This window comes from Contarinia nasturtii, unplaced genomic scaffold (assembly GCF_009176525.2).
Source record: "Contarinia nasturtii isolate CC-2019 unplaced genomic scaffold, AAFC_CNas_1.1 Cnas_scaffold_695, whole genome shotgun sequence".
NCBI lineage: Eukaryota > Metazoa > Arthropoda > Insecta > Diptera > Cecidomyiidae > Contarinia > Contarinia nasturtii.
This window is the reverse complement of record NW_022198046.1, coordinates 8,893,595-8,920,623: the sequence shown is the minus strand read 5'-3', so window position 1 is coordinate 8,920,623 and position 27,029 is coordinate 8,893,595. Positions and strand designations below refer to the sequence as shown.

At 34.5% G+C, this 27,029-nt stretch overlaps 4 protein-coding genes and 2 non-coding genes across 7 annotated transcripts; 4 read left to right on the top strand and 2 right to left on the bottom strand.

Moving 5' to 3' along the window:
* Positions 1-7,149: 7,149 nt before the first annotated feature.
* Trnar-acg lies at positions 7,150-7,222 on the top strand. Its single transcript has one exon. It is a non-coding gene; the product is annotated as a tRNA-Arg (tRNA).
* Positions 7,223-7,448: 226 nt separating this feature from the next.
* On the bottom strand, positions 7,449-7,521 carry Trnar-acg. The gene has a single exon. It is a non-coding gene; the product is annotated as a tRNA-Arg (tRNA).
* A 6,497-nt stretch (positions 7,522-14,018) lies between these two features.
* Positions 14,019-16,108, top strand: LOC116341284 (obg-like ATPase 1). The gene is made up of 8 exons (XM_031768244.1): positions 14,019-14,133; positions 14,300-14,486; positions 14,583-14,643; positions 14,708-14,835; positions 14,912-15,087; positions 15,159-15,211; positions 15,285-15,309; positions 15,383-16,108. Exons 2-8 carry the CDS (start codon positions 14,303-14,305, stop codon positions 15,950-15,952), a joined length of 1,197 nt encoding a protein of 398 aa, XP_031624104.1. The 5' UTR covers positions 14,019-14,133; positions 14,300-14,302; the 3' UTR covers positions 15,953-16,108.
* On the bottom strand, positions 16,106-19,459 carry LOC116341283 (phenoloxidase 2-like). Its single transcript, XM_031768243.1, has 13 exons — positions 19,100-19,459; positions 18,945-19,033; positions 18,495-18,824; positions 18,122-18,385; positions 17,900-18,031; positions 17,784-17,835; positions 17,461-17,722; positions 17,216-17,397; positions 17,029-17,127; positions 16,869-16,956; positions 16,726-16,801; positions 16,434-16,536; positions 16,106-16,373 (listed from the first exon to the last, which is right to left on the bottom strand). The coding sequence occupies exons 1-13, from the start codon at positions 19,401-19,403 to the stop codon at positions 16,219-16,221; spliced, it is 2,136 nt and encodes a 711-aa protein (XP_031624103.1). The 5' UTR covers positions 19,404-19,459; the 3' UTR covers positions 16,106-16,218.
* Positions 19,460-19,985: 526 nt separating this feature from the next.
* LOC116340615 (S-phase kinase-associated protein 1-like) lies at positions 19,986-20,875 on the top strand. Its single transcript, XM_031767201.1, has 2 exons — positions 19,986-20,015; positions 20,453-20,875. Exons 1-2 carry the CDS (start codon positions 19,986-19,988, stop codon positions 20,873-20,875), a joined length of 453 nt encoding a protein of 150 aa, XP_031623061.1.
* LOC116341286 (intraflagellar transport protein 140 homolog) lies at positions 20,112-26,889 on the top strand. Of its 2 annotated transcripts, XM_031768247.1 has the most exons (12): positions 20,112-20,270; positions 20,453-21,720; positions 21,798-22,025; positions 22,107-22,638; positions 22,711-23,066; positions 23,129-23,290; positions 23,362-23,974; positions 24,039-24,177; positions 24,266-25,036; positions 25,094-25,157; positions 25,227-25,349; positions 25,418-26,889. In XM_031768247.1, the coding sequence occupies exons 2-12, from the start codon at positions 21,574-21,576 to the stop codon at positions 26,831-26,833; spliced, it is 4,551 nt and encodes a 1,516-aa protein (XP_031624107.1). In that variant the 5' UTR covers positions 20,112-20,270; positions 20,453-21,573; the 3' UTR covers positions 26,834-26,889. The 2 variants fall into 2 exon arrangements, with proteins under 2 accessions (XP_031624107.1, XP_031624106.1); XM_031768246.1 differs by having other exon boundaries at positions 24,266-25,157.
* The last annotated feature ends 140 nt before the right edge of the window (positions 26,890-27,029 follow it).

Here is a 27,029-nt window from a genome sequence, read left to right as displayed (position 1 = left end):
CCTGAGAAGTATTATGAGCAACTTATTCTACTCTATTTTCCTTTTTTTTCCATATGTATCTTCTCTCTGAGGTGGTTTATGTATATCAATACTGTCATATGGACTATGTTTGGTGGTTATATTCCATTTCAAATTGCGATAATATATGTTGGTACATAGATCTATGCAATATTATATGTGGCTAGAGTGGTGCAGAAAAAAAGTTTTTTTTTTCAAGATTCCAGGTCAGTTTTATGATATTCACATATTTTTACAGAGCTGTGAAAATAGAGAACTTTTAAATTTCACCATGTTTCACCCAAATGCATATAAACTTCAAAATGTTTTTGCGACACAATAAAAACATAGCATGTTTTTTTGGGCGCCAAATATCGTAAAATCGAACTGGAATCTTGAAAAATAGAAAGTCTTTTTCCGCCACCCTATTATATGACATTGCAGTGCACATGATACGTAGCATAATCGGACTTGCTGTGATGCTTTTAACAAAATCATATGAATAATGTTGACATTAAATTCATGTTTGTTGTGCATATGAGAGCAAATGAGTCTGTTTTGGTTTGCGTGGTTTTGTTGAAGTTGATTGAAGATGTAATTAGCAATTGTGGACACGCTAATTAATCAGTGAGATGTTGCATTATCAATTAAATTGCAATCGATGCAAAATCCAAACTAATTCAATTCTTGGTTTGAATGCCAGAGCCAAAACCAATCACCCCTTGGCCTTAATAATGCATCTTTTGCGGTACAAATCATGAACGACATTACTACATGGTTCGAAATTATTGCAATAACGCTTCTAATTAAATGCTTGTTGGGGAGGGGTAAAAAGTGATTTTGCATACAAACTTTATCCCAAAAACAAAAAGCCAACAACCTCAAATCCTTCTCATAAGCTGCTTGCATTTTTTTCTGGTTCCAAAATCTGGTTTAGTTAATGTTGACTAGTTTTGCGTTCGTCAATATGGCATCATTTTTTTTTTTTTGCTTCATCGTGTGTGTGCTCATGTTACAAGAAGTATTTCGTATGTTCAGTATTTCGTTGGCAGACTGTTCATTTCAAAAATTCTGTTGTTCCAACATATAAACACTCACTCCAGCTTGTTTGTGTCAACTTTTAGTTCAGGGAGAGTGTCACTTCTTCATATTTGATTGTTGGCTGTTGTTGTTTTTTTTCCTCTTCCCTCTGATTTTTTTTTTCACATGTATCATTTGTGGATTTTGTAACACCAAAACATTTTTTCTCTATTTTTGTTTTCGCTTTTTTCATCCGAAAACTAATTCCTTTGTGCAAAAACATCAGAGTTATCAATGCAACCGTAAGAGTAAAACAATGTACATGTGTTTCACTTTCAGGGGTGTATGGCAAAAGTGCTTTGCCTTTGCGTTTGTTTCTCGTCAACGTTGTCGTATTGCACATCGCACATATGCTTCAGAAGAAGAAGAAGAAGAAGAAGAGGGAAAAAAAGTCCACCGATCTCAAAATCACTTTCGAACGGTAGAGAGCAAGTAATTTTTGCCTGTTAAACATTTTACAGCTAGACATTGAATGTGTGTGAAATATACAAACGAAAAAGAGATTTTCTCCGATATAAAACGAAACTGTATCGCAAAGTTTTTCGATTTTACCCTGAATGTCACACACATATTACGTTTCATCGTCGTTTACGTTTTATTTTGTCATGGATTTCAGTTTACTTGCTGTGTTGTTGCGCTGTTGTTCGGTCGACGCGCTCGGTGTCGGTTTTTTCGGATATAGCAGAAGGCGAAAAATATAACTTTTGTTCCGTGAACCATTTCATTCCTGTTTCTCTTTCTGCTATTTTTTTTCTGCTCTGTACGACACTGTGTCAAGTGTAAATTGTAAAATGTAACAGAGCCGATGAAAGTTGGCGATATGGAAAAGAGTTTTTGAGCGAACCAAATAAGAGCTTGCAAACGGTGCACTTTCATTCGGTCCCTCATTCAAACGATGCCATTGTCGAAGATGAAACACAAGTTGCACACAGCAAAACAAACAAATTCAAAATGTGACGGCTCTTTTTAAATGAGTTAATGTCAAGCGCTCAATGTTACCCCAAACTTTCAACGCTCTCACATTTTGCCTACAACTCTCTCGATCAACATACACTTTTGACATAATCTCGTTTTAACTTTTTTTTTTTCGAATTGTATGCCATAGTCCAATTCTGTCACAATATTTACATTATGTTTTCTTATTTTCTCTTTTACACTCTTTTCGCTGCTTAAACTATGTAACACATTGAAATTGATTTTGTTTTGAATTACATTGGAACCTGCTTCGTTTTCTTTAATAACTGTGGAAAAATATAGATTTTTTCAACAAAAATTAAAGGTAAATCCCGTCTAAAAAAGATGACAAATAAAGCTATGCTAAACAATTTGGTTGTTACGCTTGAGCGTATGTACATGAAAACAGGAACACCGTTAATTGATATTATTATCTCAAATTATATTTATATTAGTTACAATAGTATACAATATCTAATAATGAAAATCCTTCCGAATGTAGAATGTAGGCATTATATTTCCTCATTTGGAATGGTTGCATGAAATGAGAAAATGTATGTGTGCATACAATTCGCATAAGCGAATATTGAATGCAAGTGTAAAATACCATGTTATTAAATATGCTTCCTGAAAATTGTATATGTGAGATTTAATGCAAAAAGGTTGTTCCACACTAGGGTGGTCCAAAAAAAAGTTTATGCTAGGGGGCAGACATGTGGAATAGGATCATATAGACTTTTAGTGTAAAGATTCGAGAAATTGCAATGAAATAGCAAAGTCTGTGAATGGATTCGCGTGGAATAGCGAAACATTGCATGGAATAGCAAAAATTGTTTCACTTCAAATCCATTTGATATTTCTTTTGACGTTTATTGATGGATTAGTGGAATAGTGCGGGATAGCAGAATTAGCATTTTTGGCGGAAATAGTGCATGGAATAGGAAAAATAGTTTCGATTTCACATCTGTGTTTTTGGATTAGTGGAATAGCTGGATTAGTAATTTATATAGTGGATTCGGAATTTATTCTTTGGTGTCTCCCCCCTAGAGTCTATGGTATCGAGATTCGGTTTGGTGAAATACATAAAGAAATGACATGTTTGCCGTTTTTGTTTCATACAAAAGGATCGCCTTTTGTAGTACCCGCCTGGCGGTATTTCACCAAACCGGTTGGGACATTTCGATACCATAAACTTTTTTTGGACCACTCTATTGTACACATTTTGAAGCACAAGCAGAAGAAAATCTACAAAATGTTCTATATTCTGGCAATGAAAAATGAAAGTCGAGCTTGAAAAACTTGAAAAAAAAATTGAGTCGAAAACAAAAACAATCGAACATTGCATGATTTTATGCGAATGTAAGTGAATTTAAATTTGCATGGCTATTTGAAAAGCGATTATCTGGATAAATTTCAATAAATATCGCGTGATTGAATGCTTCAAATAACATTGGATTTGTATGTAAGTGTGTGTGTGCTGGACAACAGAATGGATAGTTCCGTTCTAAGGCCACCTACTCGTCTCAATGTAACCGACAAAATTCGTTGGGTTCCGTAAAATGCAAATAAAATAATGAAAAAAATAATGCTAGAAATCAAAAGGGAAGCGATAGAAAAAGCAACGAAATGTTATGCCACGAAGGAAGAGAAATATTTATGCAAAAAGCATTCATTATCTCATAACATCGGTGCGATTGAAGCGATATTGCAAAGGCGTTACGATAAACACTCTGTAAACGACACATCGAGAAAAACGGCCAGCACTTGCGATGAAGAAAAACCTATCCACAATTTACGAGCGAAAAATTCATATATGCAAGTCTTTTTCTCTCACAACACGAACATTTTCATGATGTTCCATTAGACGGTGCAAAATATTGTAGTAACTGAGGAGAGAAAAAAATGATTCCGACGCGATATGAATTATTACACTTTTTTTGTGTTGTTTACGATTTTTTACCAACTTTTCGCGTTGTCGTTCACTTCTCTTTTTTTCTAAGTATTACCAATAGTTGTTGCGGCTGTTCTGGTATTTTCTACATGTGCATTAAGTACCACAGTACCACGACACAGATTATTTTATTAGCAATGTACACACATCGATCGATGTATGCACACTTGGCAGGGAAATTGTTTTCTTTACGAACAGAAGTAAAAAAAAAACAGGCATTTGTATAAAAAAAGAGACAAGCCTTTCACGACTTAAGAAACATGTTCATTTATCCGACAGTACTTGTTATTATTACTAAGCTTATGAATACATTATGAACATAGAGAACGTGCACTTTTAATACATATACTCATTACTCATATTCCGTTGCTTAAGAAAGATCAATTTTTTCGCTTCGATAGAGTTTAATTTAAAAAAAATTTAACGTTGCCACCAACTTGCATAGATTTTTGTAATATGAATAGATTAAATATCTGATGTATGATATATTCATACTTATGTTTATAATGATATTTTACAAAAAGTAAAAATATCGTTTTCATTTTTCAAATATATTTTTGTCATTCTATCAATCGACTAATGAATTCGTATTCTCTAATAAAAGTCGAATGTATATCAAAATAAATCAACAAGACCAGAAACAAAAAAAATGTTCTTACTAAAAGAAAAAAAATAATTCAATTCAATCTATTTGTGAAATAGAGCAAAAAATGTAGATTGGAAATTTGCACGAAACAAGTTGAACTTTTTATTATCAACAATTTATGAATTTCATCGGATTTCAATTAATTTTTTACAAAAAAAAAATGTGGATCCATGCTTTTGTGTGTCATCATTTTGCTATTATTCGTCAATTCACCTCACTTCATCTCATTTATGCGCGGCAGAGTTGAGATGAAATGAGCTGGTTAATCTTGTGGAGCAGGTAGATCCGACCCGGGCCGAAGTGTTCTGGAAGTTGAGCATGGTATCAAATCTCGCACAATGTTAGCATAGGTGATAAAAAGTTTGGTTGGTTTTGCGATTTTCCCACCGGAAATATAGTGCTACAAAATTTAAAAACGTATGAAAATCGAGCCATGCGGTTGGTCTATCTGGTGTTTTTGGTGCTTCTTCTCATCAAAATGCATTCAAGGTTGAAATTGATGCAATAACATTGGAAATGGGTGGTTACGATTGTTACATCGAAGGTATTCACATTCCATTTTATATATGTTTTTTTTTTTATTTGGTCATTCTATTTCGAAATGTTAAAATTTCTGTTTTTATTCATTAAGGAGTTGTTTGTGATAAAACAAATATTCGAGTAAAGTCAACTGACACCGAACTTTTTTTCACCTGTATTTTGATGGATAGTTCGGGCAGCATAAGTGTTGCTTTCTATGGCAATTGTGTAAATGCGTTTTACACACAAATTATGGTATAATTGTTTAATTTATTTTTATTTTTAATTCATCATTCATTTTGTCATTTTATACATCTATTTTTAATATTTTGTTGTTGTTATTATTTAGGAAAATCAAACCATTCGATTCTAGGATTTTATCGTACGACAAAGTGGACAATTTGATCCATGGAATCGATCTGTTTACATCATACATGCGAGACATGAGCAAAAATACCCATCACTCTTACTAGCGCCATCCCATCGGTAGGATTTTGCACTAGCCATTCTCAGGTGCTGTGTATAAAAAGGCCAAAGAATGGTTAGTGCAAAATAAATGATGTGCTTCAGTTGCATTTTTCTTTAAATGGAAGAAGCAAATTAAAACTTCCCGCAAATGATCTTTTGTTGGAACGAAATTCGACATTTTGAACGCAATAAAAAACTTGTGTGTATAGACTTGTAATCACTTTGAAAGAATTTAATAATAGTTTTTTTGACGCTCTTTAAGATACACTTGTTGTCACTGTCAAAAAAATGGCGCGTATGATACACAAGAAGGTGACACAAATACGACATTTTTAAGTTGCACTACCAATATGAGCAGACTTTATCCGATTTGACAGAAAATGTAATATTATTATTAATTTCAGATCAAAGAATACGAGCCGAAATTGTGTCAAAAACTGATGCATCAATGGGGTAAGTATCACCTTTGCTTTCGCCTCTTTTCTTTAAAAAAAACCCAGCTAAAACTATCTCATTTCATCTAGGATTTTAAATCTAAAACTACATAAAATATATGGAATACGCCTGATAGACTTCCAGTATATGTAATAGAACTATATGTGATCGGGACCTAAAGAAGTGTGAAAATAAAGCTAGAGCAAATCAGTTTTAAAATGTGCATTTTATTAAAAGAAGGATAAATTGAAGTACTTTGAAGAATAAAAACTGGTGTAACAAAAAATATACGAGTTTAATGGCTTAGAAATGAAAATTCGGCTGTAGTGATTGTGTTGCTATTTTGATTGAATTTATTTATTTTTCTTTTTTACTTTCGACTGTCCCACTTTTTTCTAGCTCAGAACGAAAATGCTTTTTTACTATTTTCCAGCAGAAAAACCAACAAAATCTCTTTATAGAATGTTTCCATTTCAAATGACTGATATAACTGTGATGGAGAGAGTATACTATAGCACGCCATTGACAATTTGTTTAGATTTTTTATTCGCCTATGCGAAATTGATTTTTATGGTTTTAGAGCTGTGGTCAATGGTAACGACTTTTTTGAAGGCTTCAGATTTGAAAAAAAATCTCATTTCAATGATATGAATTTTTATAACCCAAACCAAAACGGATATTGTTTTTTTTTTTTATTTAAAATCTGTATATTGTATAATATGAATCATAGTCTATTCAATACTGCAATAGTAAACAATTTTATGTGAGAGATAATGAAAGAAATGAAAATAGAAAGAACATGATGGAAATGCTGTGAAAAAGAAAAACATGCTCTGTATATGTTTGGGCAATAGTTTCGTACAAATAATACGGCAAAATAATAATGTAATACATATTTAAAACATAATGTGCATTTTTCAATTCAAAAAATTAATTTTCAAATGTATGAAAAGACTCGATCATTTATAAATTCATACAAAAAAATGTGTTCATGTATGTATGTGTGGGTCAGTTCCTTTTTTTTGCAGATAGAGAAAACACAAATCAGACTCCACCGTCGGCAACTTACCCGCAATTCTAAGTCACTCTCTGTATGTACGGGTCCGTGGCGCAACGGATAACGCGCTTGACTACGGATCAAGAGATTGCAGGTTCGAATCCTGCCGGACTCGATTCTTTTTTTTTTGTTTTTTGGACTACACTTCTTCCGTTTATTTCTAGACGATTCTATCGAAACATGTGCCCGCAAAAGCAAAAATACAATTTGAAGCATTCTATTTATTATTTGAATATATTTGATTTTATCAATCCGAATTTTAAAGCGAAGCAACAACAATTTTACTTGTGATTTTCTTCCGTGAAAAAAAGTGTAATCCAAAAAACAAAAAAAAAATGAATCGAGTCCGGCAGGATTCGAACCTGCAATCTCTTGATCCGTAGTCAAGCGCGTTATCCGTTGCGCCACGGACCCGTACATACAGAGAGTGACTTAGAATTGCGGGTAAGTTGCCGACGAACACAGTACACAGAACCGTAGAAGCACACACGTGCTCTAACATACCGCGATAAAAATAAATGCTTGTGTGATTTGCACAGATCAACGAATGAAAATCACTCGTATCTCCATCACAGTTCCTATTGTTAGTGTATTTTTAATTTTAGTCGCTGGTTTTTGTATTCAAAATATTTGCTCAAATATTTTACTGCCGTCTGCTTAAGAATTCATTATTCTACATCTACAAAAAAAAATATTGAATTAAAATGAATGTACACAAGAACATGTGTTTTAATAAAGATACTCCGCTGAATGATGTTTGAAATAAAAAAAAAAATTGCGTCATATAAAATAGCGACAATTCGCTATAGATTATTATAAATAATTTGCGAGCCCATCTTTTCGGTCAAAATTTATAGTTTGTGTGTCATAAACTATTCCAATAAGTTTGATTATGTAATACGTTTGAGATCTTCTTTTTACGATAATTCCGACAGTCCAATGTTCATGCAGCAAACATAAACCGAACAAGAAATGAAAAAAATTGACATTTATAACGTGATAAAAATATCAAGATTTTATGACGGTCTCTGCTGTAACTTTCTCTTGACACTTTCGTTCCGGTACAAACATTTTCCTTTATTCTTTTTATTTGCCCTATGCCGGTGGCCATTTCAGCGGTATGTCATCACAACCGAGTTCTTAAGAATTCATTTTTTCCTCTTGTTAGAATGTCAGAGTATTATTGTTTTCATTCCGGTCTGACTTTGAGTGCATTAAACGACAAATGGAAGCATCTTTTTGTTTGACATCTCTTACGGATAACATCAAACATTCAGGCGATAAGTTCAGTGTGTATGTAGTGCAAACGTCTTCACTTCACGTTGATTCGGTCAGTGTATGTTCCTTTTTCATCATAATAAAAAATACTAACAAGTTGCTCCTCTTTGAAATACCTAAAGGAATGCCCAAGGAGGCATCAATACGCATTGTTTGACACCAGCTGCTTTGTAATCAATGTCCGATGTTCATTTTTGTTTTATCAGTTTTTTGAATGAATGATTTAAGTTGTGATTAAAATTGAAAAAAAAAAATCGTTACTCGTCTGAAATCATAGTGAATAAAATATTAAAATCCTTTGATGAAAAATATAAAATACACAACCCACAACAATCTCAAAATAAATCTTCACAGCTTGTCACGTATTCACGCCATGGAAGTGTATTTGAAATTCTATATACATGTCAATTGGCTCCAACATTAATTTAATTCTATTCATTGACATAATTTCGTGTTGTTTATCAGGTAAAATTTATTATGCAAACAATGAGAATACGAACTACATTTTTTATGTGCAAAACCGTGTTTGTTGTATTTTCGTCCGGAAACAAACATTCGAGCGTCATTTATTTTATTCAGAGAGCACATAAATAACCGAAATCAATATAAATTGCATTCAAATTCAAGAGAATCTGAGATCATCAACGAAGAATATATGGAATGGCGACACTGCACAGAACTTTATCGAAAAAGTTGACTCCATATGCGCTTGACTTTAGTGACGACCAGAGGACAATATCATTCGCACAAGAAAAAAATGCACTGTAAAACAGAAAAAGAAACAAACAGAGAGGGAGCGAAACATAGAGAAGAATATATAGTTAGCGATAGCATGAAGAAAAACCAAAATGGAAAAATGTCAATAACAACAAAATACAATCAATGGAACGTAAACGTCTTCTTTTGTTGTTGGAAGAAGCGTGCAAAAGTGTGCTATAATGAATATTACTAGAAGTACACATTCGATTCGTTGTTCATCGTTGTATTGTTGGTGTAAAATTTGCACACCAAAATAAATATTGCCATTTTTCTACATGATGCAAACACATGCACTCATTTTGTGGCTTTTGGTACCTCTACATACACATGGACAGCACAGAAAAATCCATTGCAATCATTATTGGAATTGAGTACGATCATCACTATTGCGCGAACATTATCCAAACACGGTTCTCACCAACATGATACCATTCCGATCAACGAGCCAAAGGGAAAAATCAACGCTGAAGCAAACACCGACCCGAAACGACTGTGAAAACAGTGCAGTAAAGTGTTCTTTTTTCTTCATACGTACCAAACCAAGAAAATTGAAGTGAATGAGACAAACAATGGATTCGGATACGATACCAGAGTAATAATAACAATCGAACGAATTTCACCATCATAAAATCATCAATTTAAAGCAAATAAGCAGCAAACAAAGAGCGAACAACGAAATTCTACTGTATACTGTCGAAACACGAATCACGATTTTCCGGATTGTGCTAGCTCAGCCAATACACCAAAATCCAAATGTTTTTGCACACACTCTCCGCATCCAAGCATCGAACATTACAAACAACTATCAAAGGACTAGTTTCGATGGCAAACAAATAGCATATGCTTGCTTAAATTTATTTATGGCAGATTGAGCGATTTTTTTTTTCTCTATTTGCCTCTGCTTCTCATACTCTTGTCTCTAAAGCTTACTCTCTTTTCAACATTTATTATTATCGCCGCAGTGAAAGGTTCTCTATCACCCGAATCAATATCGATTGCTATCTACAGCTTACAGAAAATGATACGATTCACATTTATCCAAATGTACAGTTTCATTGGAATAAATTTATTTATTCACATTTATCCAACATTTTCGTTGTAGTAAAGCAACACTAGCTTTCTTGTTAGAACGATTAATTTTTGATTACTTATTTTTCATAATTTTATATATTTTTCTACTTTTGTTAACTTAAACTCCTCGTGCTTGTCTCAAAATAGAAAAAGATTACCTTTACTTGTGTTGGATCCGATTTTCTTCTGTCTCTAATTTATAGCTGAATAGAGACCGAGGACCTCTATTTATAATTCCCCAAAGTAACCCACTTGGAATTCATGTAAAATCCGTGTTAAACACTTCAAGATCAATGTTAATTTTTCCGTGTACTTGTTTAATTATTTTATCAAAATTGCTGCAATATTTATGCCAACTACGACATGAACATTGAAACAGTTGTCGTTTTTCTACACCATTTTTTGCATGCATAGTATGCATCATCAAAACCCCATCTAATTTAATGTGACATTTTATGCAACAAACAAATAAAGCTGACAATACAATAATGCAACACCACATTTTGAACTCGTTTTTTATGTATACCACCAAACGTGTTGTATCATTCACGTTCTCTCCCCCAACGGCCAATAATGCTAAATAAATTGAAATTATTGTAATAAAATTATCAAAATCGAATTATCACATAAATATTAGTCCGTTAAAATGTGATTTACGCTAATTTGTGAGAAAAAAAAAACCATTCACAATTTACAATAATACATGTCACGAGATATGCATTATGCAAATAAAACAGTCAAATGTATCATTTCACCATAAAAACAATGCGAATGATTTGTGTTCGTTTCCAAGCGAATCAAAAGTAGACAACTTTTTAAGCGAATTCAAATTGTGTCAATATTTCACCTGACACAAAAAATGTATGCCTCGTTTGAGAGCCATGATTGATATATAAATCAAATGATTCAACCATTCTGCCAATCTGCCATTCGTGTCGATGTTGTTTTTGACGTTGTGGACCTTTTTCCGTTGACGAAAATCAGCAATAGATTTTTTTCTTTGACCTGAATTTGTTTTGGTACTATTTGTAAACTACACAGCTACGTATTCTTGTTTCTTTGCTCAAAATGCCTATTTTGAACAAAACAGGTGAATCGACAGCTTCGTCACTAATCGAATTAAAAAAAGCTGGCATCGATTTCTTGCGAAGACATCTTGTGGAAAGAGAATGTGAAAAATATCTGTGTGAAATAACAAACAGACAGTCGGATGTTTGAAGGTAAATCACAATAAGCTCCGTGGTTGAACATGCAGACAATGGCTTGAAAATCGCGTACAAAAAAAAAGAGTCGAAAATCAGATCGTGTTTCCATTGATAGAACGAAGCAATGTTTGCGTGAATCCAAACTATTATTTATAAATTGACTGACATTTTAAGCCATCCTACAATTTATTATACACATCTATAGTATTTCGCTTTCTCATTCGAGTTGCACATTTAAGATGGCATTTTTTCAGGATAGAATGAATCAGTTATATTGTCTCATAAACCCATAAAACGACACCCATCTTTCAACTCATGTTTGACGACATAAAACGACAATCTCATTTTGTTGCTTTGGAAATTTCTTTTCCGTTTAGAGTAGCAACCGGTTGCGCTATGTCTGTGTTACGTTCAACGCTTGTAATCTATTCGTATATTCAGATGATGGACACCAAGATCTGAATAGGGTTAGGAAATAAAAAAATTTGGATAAACACCGTTTGACAAATTTACAATATGTTTGCTTTTCTTTTCTCCTCCCGTCCACATCATCCAACAATTGAATTATCGATTTGTGGTGTATACTGAAAATATCATGAATAATGTTTGCTCTCTTCAATTTTGTTTCGTATGCCTTTTTGATGGGATCAAAAACACATTTCCTATTTGCAAAATAGTATTACGTGAATGTCGTTCTTCTTTTTGAGGAAATAGTGAAAAATCGAATCCTTTTTCCATTATTTGTAGCACTGGCTTTATTTTGATCATTTACTTCGAATGAGTCAATTTGTCTTGATTCGATGTGTTGTTGATTGAATTCCATTGCAATAAATAACACTACGAATCGATTTGCAAAGGTCATGACCCTATGGTAGCTGTGAATGAAATAAAATACAACGGAAAAAGTCAACAATTGCATAATTATCATAATTAATTGCGATGCATTTAAATAAAGTAAATTGACGTAAAATGACGAGAGTAAAATTAATGTTGTCACTGTTTAGTGAAAAAAGGAAGTATTTGATATGATATCTTATCAACAACATCAAATTATAGACTGTCATACCTTAATTTGCACATGCATATGCAAACAAAATACACGCCCCTTTGAGATCTATTTATACACACCATAATTTTCAACCGCTCGAAACATAATAACGATAGTACATTAACCTGCCTATTACTTTCTATATGGTTCGTCTATTAACATTAATATTTCACGACGACAAAAACCGATAGCAACACAAAAACAACAAACCCTTCTGGGACCATTATATGGGATAGCAATTTTTTTTCTGATAAACTCATTGTGGTTGACAGATAGATTAACAACAGTGATAGAATTTCAACCAGTAAACATTTTGTTGCACATTTTGTGCAGTAATTAGAATCCTTCTCATGCACTGAACGTTACATAATTTCAACGGAAATGTTGTTACTGCCAGTCTTTTTTTTAATACAAAACGAGCAAGAGCAGGAGGTTGTTCAACATTGCTCAAGTTTTATACTGGCTATTTTTATGTTGTTCTTCAAATTATCAAAAACTATCAAGTTTGTAAAGTTTTAGTTATAATCTGGTCTTGAAGTGTAATTTAAAGGTAGTAAAAAGGTAAACTGAAACTTAGTTACTTTTTTATACTCAAAGATTTCATCAACAGTAATATCGCATTCAAAGTTGATTTTTTTCCGAGCCATTCTCTCGAAATGTAACATTTTTTTACTCAATACATACATTTGGGTTGGACTTGGGAAAGTCTTGACTTGAATAAGACAACAGACGCAGAAACAATTTTTCACTCTTCACTTTTGTTAGAGACTAGATTGACGTTTCATAGATATTTAGGAGGTGGGAACCTTTTTTGCGTGCAGTATCGATTGAATAAAACATGGATAGACTGATATATATAAATGGCATCATATACCGATCAATAATACTTTTGAAAAATGAGAAGCATTTGATATTGAAAGAAAAAAACTGAAATATTTGCTTTCCAATTGTGATTGGTACGTTGACTTTTCAGTTTGATTTTTATTTCATATTGATCATAACATCAGAATACGAATAAATGTTGAATTTGGGAATGTGCAATTAAGGGAGAAACTAAAAAATCCAATGAGAAGGAATTAAATAATGGACAATTCACGAAACTGATGAGAGAGGTTATTTCTTTGACAGAAGAGAATTTTTGTCAGTATTGCAAATAAAAATATCTGCTATCATGAATGTACAAAATGAAATAATGCAATCGTCAAATTTTTACAACTATTTTATAAATTTTCTTTTTAAATTTGATGTATTTTTAGTTAAACTAAAGCATCTTTTCTAAATCAAAAATATAAATTAAAATCAGAGATGTAGTTTTGAACAGTTTTATTCATTGATTTACTCCGAGAAATCATATATTCTCTTTATGAATGAACAATTTGTTTCGACATTTTTTTAAAATGCTCAAAATGTATTCGGATTTATATCGCACGCAATTATACGCATTTATACGCATTCAAACATATGTGTGATTTGCGCTAATATCGAAAATAAAGCCTATCTATCGTGAGCGTGACTACGTGAACGTTCAATTTTCGTGTCGAAAAATGTCATCATTGACGTCTTTTTTGGCCGTGTTTGTGTCGACCACGTTCATCAAATTCCAATAGAAAAAAAGTTTTTTTTCCGTGCAAACTATAAGAGCTTAATTTTTTTTCGCAAAAACCGGTATGTATTGAACTACAAAAATAAATTAAAATATCAATTAAACTTGATATTTCTATTGAAAACGTGTTGTTATTCATTTGGAAAAACTTTCTCATTGAGGTTATAAATGCAAAACAATGGGCAGTAAAATTGTTGTAATTTGATTTGTTGGTTTTTTTTTCCAGAGAGAATGGCACCGAAAAATAAAATTGATGAAAGTGAAAAAAAGCCCTTGATCGGGCGAGTTGGTACCAATCTACGTGTTGGTATCGTTGGCGTTCCGAATGTAGGCAAATCCACATTTTTCAATGTTTTAACTAAAAGTGCTGCACCGGCTGAGAATTTTCCTTTCTGTACCATCGATCCGAATGAAAATAAGTATCCCCGATATATTTCATTTGTAATGAGAGTAATTTAGGCAGTTTGTGTTAACCAATGATTTTTTTTTCATTTTCTCTATTTGTGTTTACATCGTGTGCCCGTGCCAGATGAACGGTTTGATTATCTTTGTGAATACCACAAACCAGCCAGGTACCAGGTTTGCGTAAAACTACGATTGATTCAAACAAATAACATTCATGATTTTCTGAAATAGCAAAGTTCCGGCTTATTTGAATGTTGTTGACATTGCCGGTTTGGTGAAAGGTGCTGCTGAAGGTCAAGGCTTGGGAAATGCTTTTCTTTCACACATCAGCGCTTGTGATGCTATTTTCCATCTGTGTCGTAAGTATTGATAAAAACATAGATATTTGGAACCTTGGGCATTTATCACTTGTGTGCATAATTTTTGGATAAATAGGCGCATTCGATGACCCAGACGTTACTCATGTTGAAGGTGAAGTCGATCCAGTACGCGATTTGGACATTATTGCCGAAGAATTACGGTTGAAAGATGAAGAAACAATAGATAAAACTCTTGAAAAAATGGAACGAACCGTTATTCGAGCCAATGACAAGAAAATGAAGCCCGAATTTGTAAGAAAATAGAAAAATTACAAAGATCTGGTAGTGAATGATCCTTAACCAATTTTGTTTTTAATTTACAGGACACTTTAGTGAAGGTGAAATCTGTCTTATCTGAACAGAAGAAGCATATTCGGTTTGTGTTATTCATTCAAAATCACGTTCTTGCCGCTTCAATATTAAATCATTTTTTTTGGCAATTTTTTTAGATTTGCAGACTGGAGTGCTCACGATGTACGTAATTTCTTCAAACTAAATTGCAAATTGAATTCTGTTATAATTCATTTTTTTTATCTCTTTCACTTAGATCGAAGTGTTGAACAAATATTTGTTCTTAACATCAAAGCCGTGCGTATATTTGGTGAATTTATCGGAGAAAGATTTCATCCGTAAGAAGAACAAATGGCTCATCAAAATCAAAGAATGGGTTGATAAGAATGATCCAGGCAGTGTAATTATACCATTTTCGGGTGCGTTCGAGCATAAATTAGCCGATTTCGAACTCGATGCCGAGCGTCAAGCTTTCGTAGAAGAAGTCAAGTGTGTTAGTGTGTTGGATAAAATCATTGTCAGCGGATACAAAGCATTGCAATTAGAATACTTTTTTACGGCTGGTCCAGACGAGGTCAGAGCCTGGACTATCCAAAAAGGAACGAAAGCACCTCAAGCTGCCGGTAGAATTCATACCGACTTCGAGAAAGGTTTCATTATGGCCGAAGTTATGCATTACGTTGATTTCAAGGAAGAAGGTTCTGAGGCCGGGGCAAAAGCAGCCGGTAAATATCGACAACAAGGAAAAACATACGTTGTTGAAGATGGTGACATTATCTTCTTTAAATTTAACGCGGGCTCCGGATTGACTACTAAGAAAAAATAAGTCAACACCTATCAACTCGCAAAAATATTATTTCTAATTGCATTTTCAAACTGATTCTGATCATGATTTGTATCTGTTAATCTAATGATTTGATTTTTTACGCTTTAATTTTTTTCAACTTTCACAATTAACAAATAAACGTGAACGGAAAAATTACATGAACTTTTTTTTATTCAGTTTTTGTATTTCAATTCAGAAAATAGTATATAAAGGAAACAAAAATATAAGGAAAACGGTGGGTTTTGATCTCATTCAATAATTTTGCTCTATTCATCGGTGGCTGTTCGTTGATTTGCACGCTCAATGGTCACATCTTTGAAAATAACCTTGCAATCGATGGCATTCATGTTTGGCATTAGAAATTCTTTAATGGTTCCGTCATTTCTGGTTGCCTTTCGATCGAATGGGAAACCCATATTACCTAAAAAAGTGAATCGTATGGTAAAAATAATTTTTCTAAGGGGCAACTTAAAATTCTAACGTTTGTCTGGATAAAGTCTATCACGAATTCCACAATATGCCATTGCATTTGAACATGTTCCGGATAGATCTTGTTCAACACGATCGTCTTCATAGTTTGATACCTAAGAGGAGAATCACAAAAAAAAAGAATCGAATTAATTTAAAATAATCGAAAATAATCGGAAACATATAATGAAAAAATTGCAAAGGAATAGCCACAACAACATTAATGTTCAGCGATTGCTTTAAATTGAGATTTGGTAGTTGTAATCGTCGATTTCTGTGAAAGATAAAAAAAAATAGTTTGATACCATTGCAAATAGTACGCAGGCAAAGCCGCCATTATCAGACTCGGGTGCACCTCTTGGTATAAGCATGTGATGGGGCCTTAAGTGAATTAAAGTTTGATCAGAGATCTTCTTGTGGTTAAATCACATCCAGAGGTTTTACTTACCAACCACATCCGCAAAAATCATACGCATAACCCTCTTGTGAGAACTGTGGTGCTTGAATTATTCCACCAGCTTGCTGTTGACCGCCGCCTTAATGGAACAAAGGGACAAAGAAGAAGTATTAGAAGATGTTCAATGTTTCAATTCTCTTGCTGTCCCCACCTGGTCTCTCCTTGTCGATATTACGGAACGTTTGTTCGTATGGAATTGTCACCGTTGAATCTATCGACTTTCGCCGTATTACGTTCTCTCCTGGATTTACTAAAAAATATCGTGTATATTCATTCAAATATGAAAACTGTGTTGCATATAAATATAACAAAGAGAAAAAAGAACAAATTAAACTCACAATTGACAGTGAATCGGTCCATTTCCATCATCAAGAGACGCATTTCTGAAAATTTAAATTCTTTCCCATTTTCGTCGAATTTGGGCGCCATAAAAATACGCATAGTACCACGACTTTGTACACTCTTGTTGTTCGTTACTTTGAACGTATACACGAATGGGACATGTTGCAAATGAGTGAATCTTAAACATACAAAAAATAAATGATAGAAAAGTTTGAATTGCAGAAATAAGAGCAAACCGTACCTTGCATAAATATTGCCACGTGGGAAAAAGTCCATTCCGCGCGATAAGTCAATATCTGATTGTTGCCAGAATGTATTGAAAATATTTGGTGGAATATTGTCACCGTCAGATTTGACTTCAACCGATGAAAGGACAATATTTTCGTAGCCGATCTCTTTTTCATTGTATGGTCGAAGTTTTTCTTTATGAATCTGAAAGATTTTGTCGATATATGCATGCCAACGATAGAACACTGGATCACGGACGGCAGTTGCCGATTCACCTATTATTTTAAAAATTTAACAAAATATTTCGTAATAAATTTGATGTAATATGGTAGTTACCAACAACACCAAAGCTTTCTAAATGTCTGTGCTCCGGGTCATGAGCAAACGCCTGGAATTAAATTAATTTTTGAAAAACACTAATTTTCGAATATCGTGGAGAAAAAATTACAAACCATAAACACATGTCCCATATTATGAACGTCTCCATAGTAATCTCGGTCAATCGAGACAATTGATGATTCCATCATATTTCCAATCATATCGATACCATTGTAATCATCTAAATGCACGTCATCACCTTCAGGCTGCGTAAATTTTTTGATATGTTAATTTATATCAACTAGTTGTGTTAGTCCTAGCTATGACTATTTTCGAATTGAACAAAATGAACTCACGTCTTTTGCAGTGGCAGTTTCGCAAGCCGTTTTGATGCGATCTATAAATGTTTCCATCTGGTCAATTGTTATTTTTATTTCATCTAGTCCCCGATTCAAATCTGTCAATAGGGCAGATGGACTACGGCTGGGCCATGCTCTGCTTGTTACAAGCGAATTCATCTTGGGAAAGTAGGCTTCAGAAATTGTATCGCGTAAGCTCTTGAATGGTTTCGTTCGATCCATACGATTACTCAGACGTTCTGCATCGTATCTGGCCATTATCTTTTACAGACAAGAAATAATCGAATTTTACAAATCATTTTGCGATTTTATTACTCAAAAATGAAAAAAAAAAAAGTTATTTGAAATAACATTGGTTGAAGTGGCTTACCTGTTCATGCATATAATAAAATAATTCACCTCGTCGATGCTTGGCAACAATAAGACTGCTGAATGCTTCGTATGGATACACCAAATGCCAGTGCCAATGATGTAAATTTATTCCAACATCTTCTCGGAAATACCACAACTTATTTTCAATTTCATCGTCCGAAGCCGTGTAACTTTTCGGTATCTCGATGGGTTTTCGCAGTCCTTCTGGCACCAAATATGCCTCCTCTTTTAATTTGGCAAACACTTGTGAGTCCAAAAATTTTTCGGGAAAAATCTCCACGAACAATGGAATATTTAAATTTTTTGTATCGTCACGATGCAAAATTACCTACGGGGAGAATCACAAAAGAAAAGAATCGAATTAATTTAAAATAATCGAAAAATAATCGGAAAACAATCAATAATAATTAATAAGCAATTTTTAAGTGAATTGCTCCTAGAAAATTACCACTGACAGTGCATAATTAAATAAAAATGGATTCAATCGATCCCTTGCATACACGGCCACCGTTTGTAATTCATCGAGTGTTTTTAAATCTGTAAAAAAATATTCCAACATTATTATTAAATATTATTATTTGCTGTTCGAATTGATGAATTTACTCATGAAAATGTCAATAAGTTTTGCTGCCAATCGACGATGGCGGGGAATAAATAAAGAAAACTGCTCATGGCGGCCGAGTGAAAGTGGAATTTTCAAATCGGGAATTGCGATGTTAGTACGCACTGGAATTCTTTCTCCGCTGTCTTCACTGAATTCTGGTTGAATTTCGGATCCGATGCTTTTGAAACGATCGGTTAAAAATTGACTCGGAACATCGAAAACTGTCTTATTTGGCCCTTTTCCAACAAATACTGGCTCTTGCGGCCGTTCGAATAACAACAATAAATTCTCTTTCTTTGCCATTTCACTGTCACGACAACTGCGCGATCAACAATCGAAAACAAACTGATGAACATATTGAAATACGGCGCTGATATTTATACAAACTCGTTTCATTTGCGTCTAGTGTAATATTTTTTCCGAAAAATTTCCTGTGGTCATCAGTTGCTTCCTTTCTAGATAAATTTATATAAAAAAGTGCATTATACGCCGTTTCTAGTTTGTGGTTTACGCAAAAATTAATAAATAATAAATCGAAAGTGAATGAATGAATTTAAAAAAAAAACGACCAACAAAACTGATATTTATATCATGCATATGAAACTACTTTGCGACGGAAAAGTCAAACCGACTTCGTGATAAAGTACGTTGAACTCGGTGTTTTAGTTACGTGTCAATGTGGTTGCACTGATCTAAATATGACCGAATATATTTACTTGCATAGTGTCGGTAATATTTCCTAGAAGAAAATTACTTTTCGAAGAAAAGAAGAGTCACAACAATCAAAAACTGAAATTCATGTAAACATGCGACAAAAAGTGCGGCAACATCAAATCGTTGTTTATGGAATAAGCAGTTTAGTAAACAGAAAGAATGAGATACAAAATGAGTGACAAAGTCAATTCGCATCCAAGTGTAAGAGAGACAGATGCTGCGGCACTGCAAAATCAATGCTCAACAGTGATGCACAGACGTAGCATATTCGATGAGTGTGACGAACGGTAAATCATAATTGAAATTTGAGAACGCAAAAAAAAATCACATTCTGCGCTGCAACGAATACCCTTGACATTCAATCGCAGTTACATCGTCCAGACGTAAACAGACTTTTGCGTAGAAAGATTTTCAAAACTCGATTCGAGTGATTTTCGTTTATAAAATTAATGAAAAGTGAGTCTTAAATTGTGTATCATTATAATTTAATCGTTTTTAACTCAAAATACCATTATTTTTGTTGTGCCGGACAAACGCTATTGAATGATTTCTTTTCGTATAGAAAATAGACAAATAACTGCAAAGAACTTAGTGAAAATGTGTTTTAATTTTTATATTCTGTTCAATTAATATTTTAGATGGAGTCCATGATCAAGCTAAAGTCATCAGACGGTAGAGTCTATGAAATTCGGCGAGATTTGCTAAAGTCTATGGGAACAATCGAAGAGATGATTCAAAACTTCGACGAGAATTTTGGTGGTGAAATTCTGCTTCGCGAAGTCGATTCAGATATGCTGGAAAAAGTGGTGGATTGGGCCAAAAATTATAATAAAAGTACCAACAAAGCCAAATTGAATTTTATTAAAAATAATAAAAAGGATTTGTACAGTCTCATCAATATTGCAAACTATTTGGATTTCAAGGATTTAATGAACAACTTGTGCGAATACGTTGCCGATCAGATGAAAGACAAAAGCGTTGATGAAATTCGCAAACAGTTTAATATGACCGAGAGAAAATTCAAAACCCGAACAAGTCTGCAAAACAACAATAACGAATAACGATTGATATTGCATGCTATTACCAACGTTTTTTTCGTAACATTTTTTCAACCACAAAAACAAAACTGCACATTTACGTAAAATATGAAATAGTGAATAGAATGAAAAATTCCATTGCACAAAATAAATGCCCATTTAATTTCAAAAGACCATTGTTTCATTTCAAATTTCCCATAGAAATGAAGAGAGGAGAAAAAGAAGCGTTTTCGTTGTGTCCACACACCATAAACTGAACGTCTTTTGAACGTTAGCCTTAGAAAGCGAACGAGAGTCGAAAGTAAAATGAATAGAATTAAAAAAAAAAACAAGTTCAGTTGCGCGCACATATACAATAATAAACGCACACACATGCACGAAGTATTTTAAGCATGTTTTCGGCGCGAAGAATGTTCACATATGAAGATGTACATGAAACACGCACGCTGTCGAATTCTACTAGCAGCAAGTGTATTTCATTGTTATGGTTTTTTTTGTGTTGTGCTCCTCGTCTCTCCGTCTTCACACCATACATAAAATACACCAAACAAACCGCTTGTTGTTTAGTTGTCAAATTACCATGGGTACGCTTTGTTTATTCCGCATAAAATTTATATGAACAGTAGAAAAAGAGACCACTTGAAATGTTTAGACTGTGAAAAAAATATTTGCAACCACATTACCTGAGAATTACAGAAATTCAAGAGAAAATACACACAAAAATGACGCTGTATTTTGATACGAAGGCACAGTTTTTAGACGGAGATGCAGTTAGTACAGTTTGTTGTTGGCATTTTACACAACCATTATTTGCGGTCGCTTCGTATAATCAGGACCGGGGTGCTTGTGTCACCATATTTGATGACTCGGTAAGTATATAATAACATGCATAATAATTATGTTAACAACCAATTTTCTAAATGCAAAGTGTATTTTCGTGTAAAAGGGTGAACCATTACGTGATGTGACATACCCGGTGCATTCTGTTTCACAAGCAACAGCGTTGTGTTGGCATCCGGAACGTCGACAATTGGTGGCCGGCTGGGAGAATGGCGAACTAAATACTTGGTGTGCAGGTCAACGTACATTTTCAACGATGAATTGTACACACAAGTCACCAATTGTTTACATTGGCTTCAGCGAACAAGGTGGCAGAATGGTTACAGCCGATTCGGTAAGATTTGATTTTTAACGGAAGAAAATACGTGTCAATTCATAATTTTTTTTTTTTGCATCTCTGCGACACAAAAAATAGATGGGAGTTTTAATTGGTTGGCGATGTGATTCACACAACGGTCAATTCACCTTAATGTTTACTCATGATTTACGTGATTCCATTGTGCATGTCACATTCCGAAAAACCGTCAAGAGTCTGGTCACAAGTGAATTGAATAGTTTGGCGAAAGCAGCGGTGGCTGGTGATGAAATCGCGCTTGATACATTGGCCAATTGGAGGCCACGTACTGCTGCACGTAGCCTAACTCATACCGGTGTCAAAGATAATCAATGTTTTTACGTTGGATGTCAATCGGGCACAGTATTTTATGTCAATCAGTCTGGTTCGTGCAATGACGTTTTACACTGTGACATATCACCAATCATTCAAATGCTGTGGCATCCAAAACGAGAGGTTGTCGTCACCCTTATGGAAGACATGATGGTTGGACACTACATGGTCGAATCAACTGGAACATTTACTGAATTAGAGCGAGTCAAATTAAGTGGAAAGGTTCCTGGCAAAAATGGATTTTTGTCATGGGCTGGAAGTTCATTGGCTGTGATTACTGGTTGGTGCTGAATTTAAAAAAAATCGAAAAATTTAAACTGAACTAATTGTAAAAATTTCTAAAATTACACAGGTGATTTCACTGTTCGCATATTCGATCTTGATACGAGTGATAGTTTTTTGTTGCCAATGAGTCAAGCAAAAAAAGACACTGAAAAATCGGAGCCGGTAAAATCGATTGAAAAAATTGGGTCACCGATTCATATGCGAGCAACACGATCAATTATGGACAGAGACTATGAGAGCGATGAAGAAATCGCTGTTACAGTGGACGAAACAGAATCGACTAAAGTTACCACAATTGCATCGAAAACGATGGAAGTTTTCACGAGTTTGGCATATTGTAATGAGAACCAAACCCTGTGTGCTGGAACAAATCAAGGAAACTTATACATTTGGAAGCGTAACACATCGCTTGTAATGCAAATGGTAAGCGTTAGATTCGATTATTTTCAATTATTCGTTATTTTCTTTTGTGATTCTCTCCTTAGGTAAGCGTTAGTGAGAATGGCTATGAATCGATGGAGAATTGCTGGCATCTTGTCAACATAGCCAACGTACGTGGCGCAATTAAGTTTTGCAGTTGGGGAGTTTGCGATGTATCAACGCCATGTGTGTTGGTTAATTGCATATCAAATGTGTACATTCTAAAGGTATGACAAGACCTTCATCTGCGGAAATATTTCAAATATGTTCAAATTCTTGTCTATCTTTTTCCAATTAGGAGCAACCTCTTCTGACGGCCTATTCGCCAAATATTTGGATCAGACAGAAATCATCAACACAATTGTATGTGGAGCATGCGAGCAACTTTTCAACCATTCTGCGATGTGACATATCGGCCATTACTGGCCTCTGTCTAAATGAACGCAATTTGGCAATTACCAATCAGAAGAATATCGCAATTTACAAAATACCACGAGCCGATGACTTCAAAGATGCAAAAAATAATAAAAATGTGTCGATAAAACAGGTTCACACATTTAATGTGCTCGATTGCATGAAAATATTTATCTATGATGAGATGCTTATTGTAATTGGCTATCAAAATGTTCGAGTATATTCATTTGGTGGAATTGTATTAAAAGAGATCAATTTCAATGACAACGAAGGTTCACCGATTGGAGCATCGCTCACACATCATTTCATGACAATATTCACAATGAACGGATATCTTAAGGTATTCGATGTGTCACGACATGAGCCAAAATTGATTGTACCACCAAAATCGGGATACGATCTATTTGGGAATTTCGGTGAAATAATCATGGCCAAATCGAATATGACCGGCTCACATTTGGCAATCACTATTGCCAATGAGTTACTGGTGCCTGATGGTAAACTAAAATGATTTGTCGATTATTTTAAATTAATTCTTTTCTTTTGTGATTCTCCCCTTAGGTAAACTCTACATTTGGGATATGGAAAAAGATAGATTGACCAGTTATGATTTTCTCAACAAGAATCAACAAATCAATGCTGAAAACGAGAAGAAAAGCCCCAATGAAGCACCGACCGAACTGAATTCATTCGTTCGCAGGTGAAAAAAAAATTTGATCTATTTTATTTCATTTGAATAAATTAATGCTTGGTAGTAAAAGAGAGAATAACATAAATTTATTTTCCAGGGTACCTGTATCGTTCTGTTGGGATAATGAGGACACACGAATTGTGGCATGTGAAACGCGTCGGCTGATACAGCCGAATGAAAAACGACCGCCAACATCAATGGGAACCATGCGAGCCCCATCAAAGCTGAGCCCCATCAATGCAAAATTAAATAATGAAAACGTACCTGATTCACAAGTTTACATCATGTTTGCGACTAACGATAGCCGAAACCAAATCAAATCAATAGAAATATTGGATTTAAAATTTGGTGAACAATTGATTGACATGTATACGCCGTACGTGATCACTCTGAAAGTGAATCAAATAAAACGAAATGTATTAACAAATTTCAAAGGCATTGAAACGACGAGCGAAACAAATCGCAAATTGATATTGGATTTCAGTATTTTCATTGCTGATGGAAAGATGGACGAAGCATTTCGGTGCATTCGATCGATTCAATCGGAAACGGTTTGGGAAAATTTAGCACGAAAATGTGTTCAAACTGGTCGTTTAGATGTGGCCAAAGTATGTTTAGGAAATTTGAAAAAAGCCCTATCAGTACGGGCGCTTAGGCTGGCAATGGAGGATGATACACTTGAACCAGAAGCAAAAATTGCCGTTTTGGCCATTGAATTACAAATGATACCTGAAGCAGAATCATTATACAAGAAGTGTGGACGTTATGATTTACTCAATCAATTGTTGCAGGCATGCGGCCGATTTCAAGAAGCACTTCAGATTGCCGAACGCTTGGATCGTGTTCATTTGAAAAACACATATTTTGAGTATGCCGAGTGGCTCAAAGGAAACGGTGATATTAACAATGCCATGATTTATTACAGCAAGGCCAATAACACTGCACACAATGTAACACAAATGCTCATTGGCGAACCATCATTGTTGAAGGTAGAACCTATTTGAATTCGTTCAATTGAGAAATTGATTTTTCATTTAAATATGGCATATTGTTTTTAGCAATATATGAGCGATTCGACCGATGCAAATATGTTAAAATGGTGGGCACAATATACAGAAAGTACTGGTGATATGAATGGAGCATTGAAGATCTATCAAAAGGCCGAAGATTGCTTTTCACAGGTAAATCTAGCTAATTGTTCAACTCGCATCGAATCGTAAATCTAATGAAAATACACTCTGTTGTGCAGGTGCGAATTCTCTGTTTTCTCGGCGATATAAGTCGAGCTGATACGATTGCACGTGAAAGTAATGATAAATCAGCCTGTTACCATTTGGCTCGTCATTACGAGAATACTGGTAAAATTCAAGATGCCATTCAATTCTATGTACGTGCTCAAACCTATGGAAATGCTGTACGAATTTGCAAAGAGAACAATTTACCAAACGAACTGTGGACGGTGGCAAATTTGGCTCGACCTCGTGACAAAGCCGTGGCGGCAGCATTTTTTGAGGAAATCGAAGACTACAAACGTGCTGTTGAACTGTATCATCGATCTGGTATGTTGCACAAAGCCGTCGAAATGGCCTTTGCGTCGAAGCAAGTTGAGACATTACAAGTTATTGCCGCCGAACTCGATGTAAAATCTGATCCCGAGCTTGTTCAACGATGTGCTGAATTCTTTATTACATCACAGCAACCACAAAAAGCGGCAAATCTATTGGCCAATGCAAAGCAATATGTCAAGTCATTGGAAGTGTGTCGCGAGTATAAAATTCCAATAACCGATAACCTGGCGGATTTGTTAACGCCAAATAAAGATGAAATTGAGGAAAGTACACGTATACATATTTTAGTTGAGTTGGGCGATGTGTTGCAAGAGCAAGGCGATTATCATACGGCCACAAAGAAATTTACACAAGCCGGTGATAAGGGGCGTGCCATGAAAAGTCTATTGAAATCGGGTGATACAGACAAAATTGTATTTTTTGCGGGAATGTCAAGACAAAAAGAAGTTTTTATTATGGCAGCAAATTATTTACAGTCGCTGAACTGGCAATCGGATGGTAGAATACTGAAAAATATCATACAGTTCTATTCGAAAGCACACGCTTTTGATTTACTGGCCAATTTCTATGCAAATTGTGCACAAGTGGAAATTGACGAGTTTCACGATTATGAAAAGGCCATCAAAGCACTGACCGAGGCATCAAGATGTGTAGCCAAAATGACAAATGACACAAATACCATTCAACACAAACGAGTTACAGATAATTTGCAAAATGCTTGCGTTGAGGTACGCAAAGTGCTTGAAATTCAAGATGCATTAGAGAGAGGAGAACATAACAATGTGGTCGCAGTTTGTAAGAGCATGTTGAGCATCCCTGAACGACCCCCCGTGCGAGCCATACATGTACAAGCGATTTTAATTGAAGCACTCATTCGAAATCGCCGATATCCAGAGGCAATGGAAGCATTGGAAGATTTGTCGAGCAAATCGACCGATTGGAGTTACAAGGGATTATTGGAAAAACCATTAATAGAGAAATTGGCGCACGAGATGAATGTTGAATTTAGTACAATTTGGAATATGGGACGACAAGACATAGCAAATGGTGATGAGACCAGTGAGAATGACGATGAAATTCAAGAAGAAATTGAATAGAATTTTTTTTTGTTAGGAAACTGAATAAATAATTGTTACTTTATCATTGACAACTTTGGGAAATTCCACCTATTTTCGTCTCTTAAAATTTATTTTCATTAAATGAAATAGAAGAAAAGTCGTTCATTATGACAGTAATTATTTGATACAATACAATAAAAGAATGATTAGGAAATTGAGATTAAATCTACTGTAA

Bases quoted from the DNA above. Each gene is read 5' to 3' on its own strand.
- LOC116341284 (XM_031768244.1), top strand. From the start codon at position 14,303: ATGGCACCGAAAAATAAAATTGATGAAAGTGAAAAAAAGCCCTTGATC. The intron at 14,644-14,707 runs GTACCAGGTTTG...TTTCTGAAATAG, and splicing joins GAATACCACAAACCAGCCAG to CAAAGTTCCGGCTTATTTGA. The intron at 15,310-15,382 runs GTACGTAATTTC...TCTTTCACTTAG, and splicing joins CAGACTGGAGTGCTCACGAT to ATCGAAGTGTTGAACAAATA.
- LOC116341283 (XM_031768243.1), bottom strand. From the start codon at position 19,403: ATGGCAAAGAAAGAGAATTTATTGTTGTTATTCGAACGGCCGCAAGAG. The intron at 18,386-18,494 runs GTAAGCCACTTC...TGTCTGTAAAAG, and splicing joins TTTATTATATGCATGAACAG to ATAATGGCCAGATACGATGC. The intron at 16,802-16,868 runs GTAAGTAAAACC...AATTCACTTAAG, and splicing joins GATTTTTGCGGATGTGGTTG to GCCCCATCACATGCTTATAC.
- LOC116340615 (XM_031767201.1), top strand. From the start codon at position 19,986: ATGAGTGACAAAGTCAATTCGCATCCAAGT. The intron at 20,016-20,452 runs GTAAGAGAGACA...TTAATATTTTAG, and splicing joins AAGTCAATTCGCATCCAAGT to ATGGAGTCCATGATCAAGCT.
- LOC116341286 (XM_031768246.1), top strand. From the start codon at position 21,574: ATGACGCTGTATTTTGATACGAAGGCACAGTTTTTAGACGGAGATGCA. The intron at 21,721-21,797 runs GTAAGTATATAA...TTCGTGTAAAAG, and splicing joins TCACCATATTTGATGACTCG to GGTGAACCATTACGTGATGT. The intron at 22,639-22,710 runs GTTGGTGCTGAA...AAAATTACACAG, and splicing joins TTCATTGGCTGTGATTACTG to GTGATTTCACTGTTCGCATA.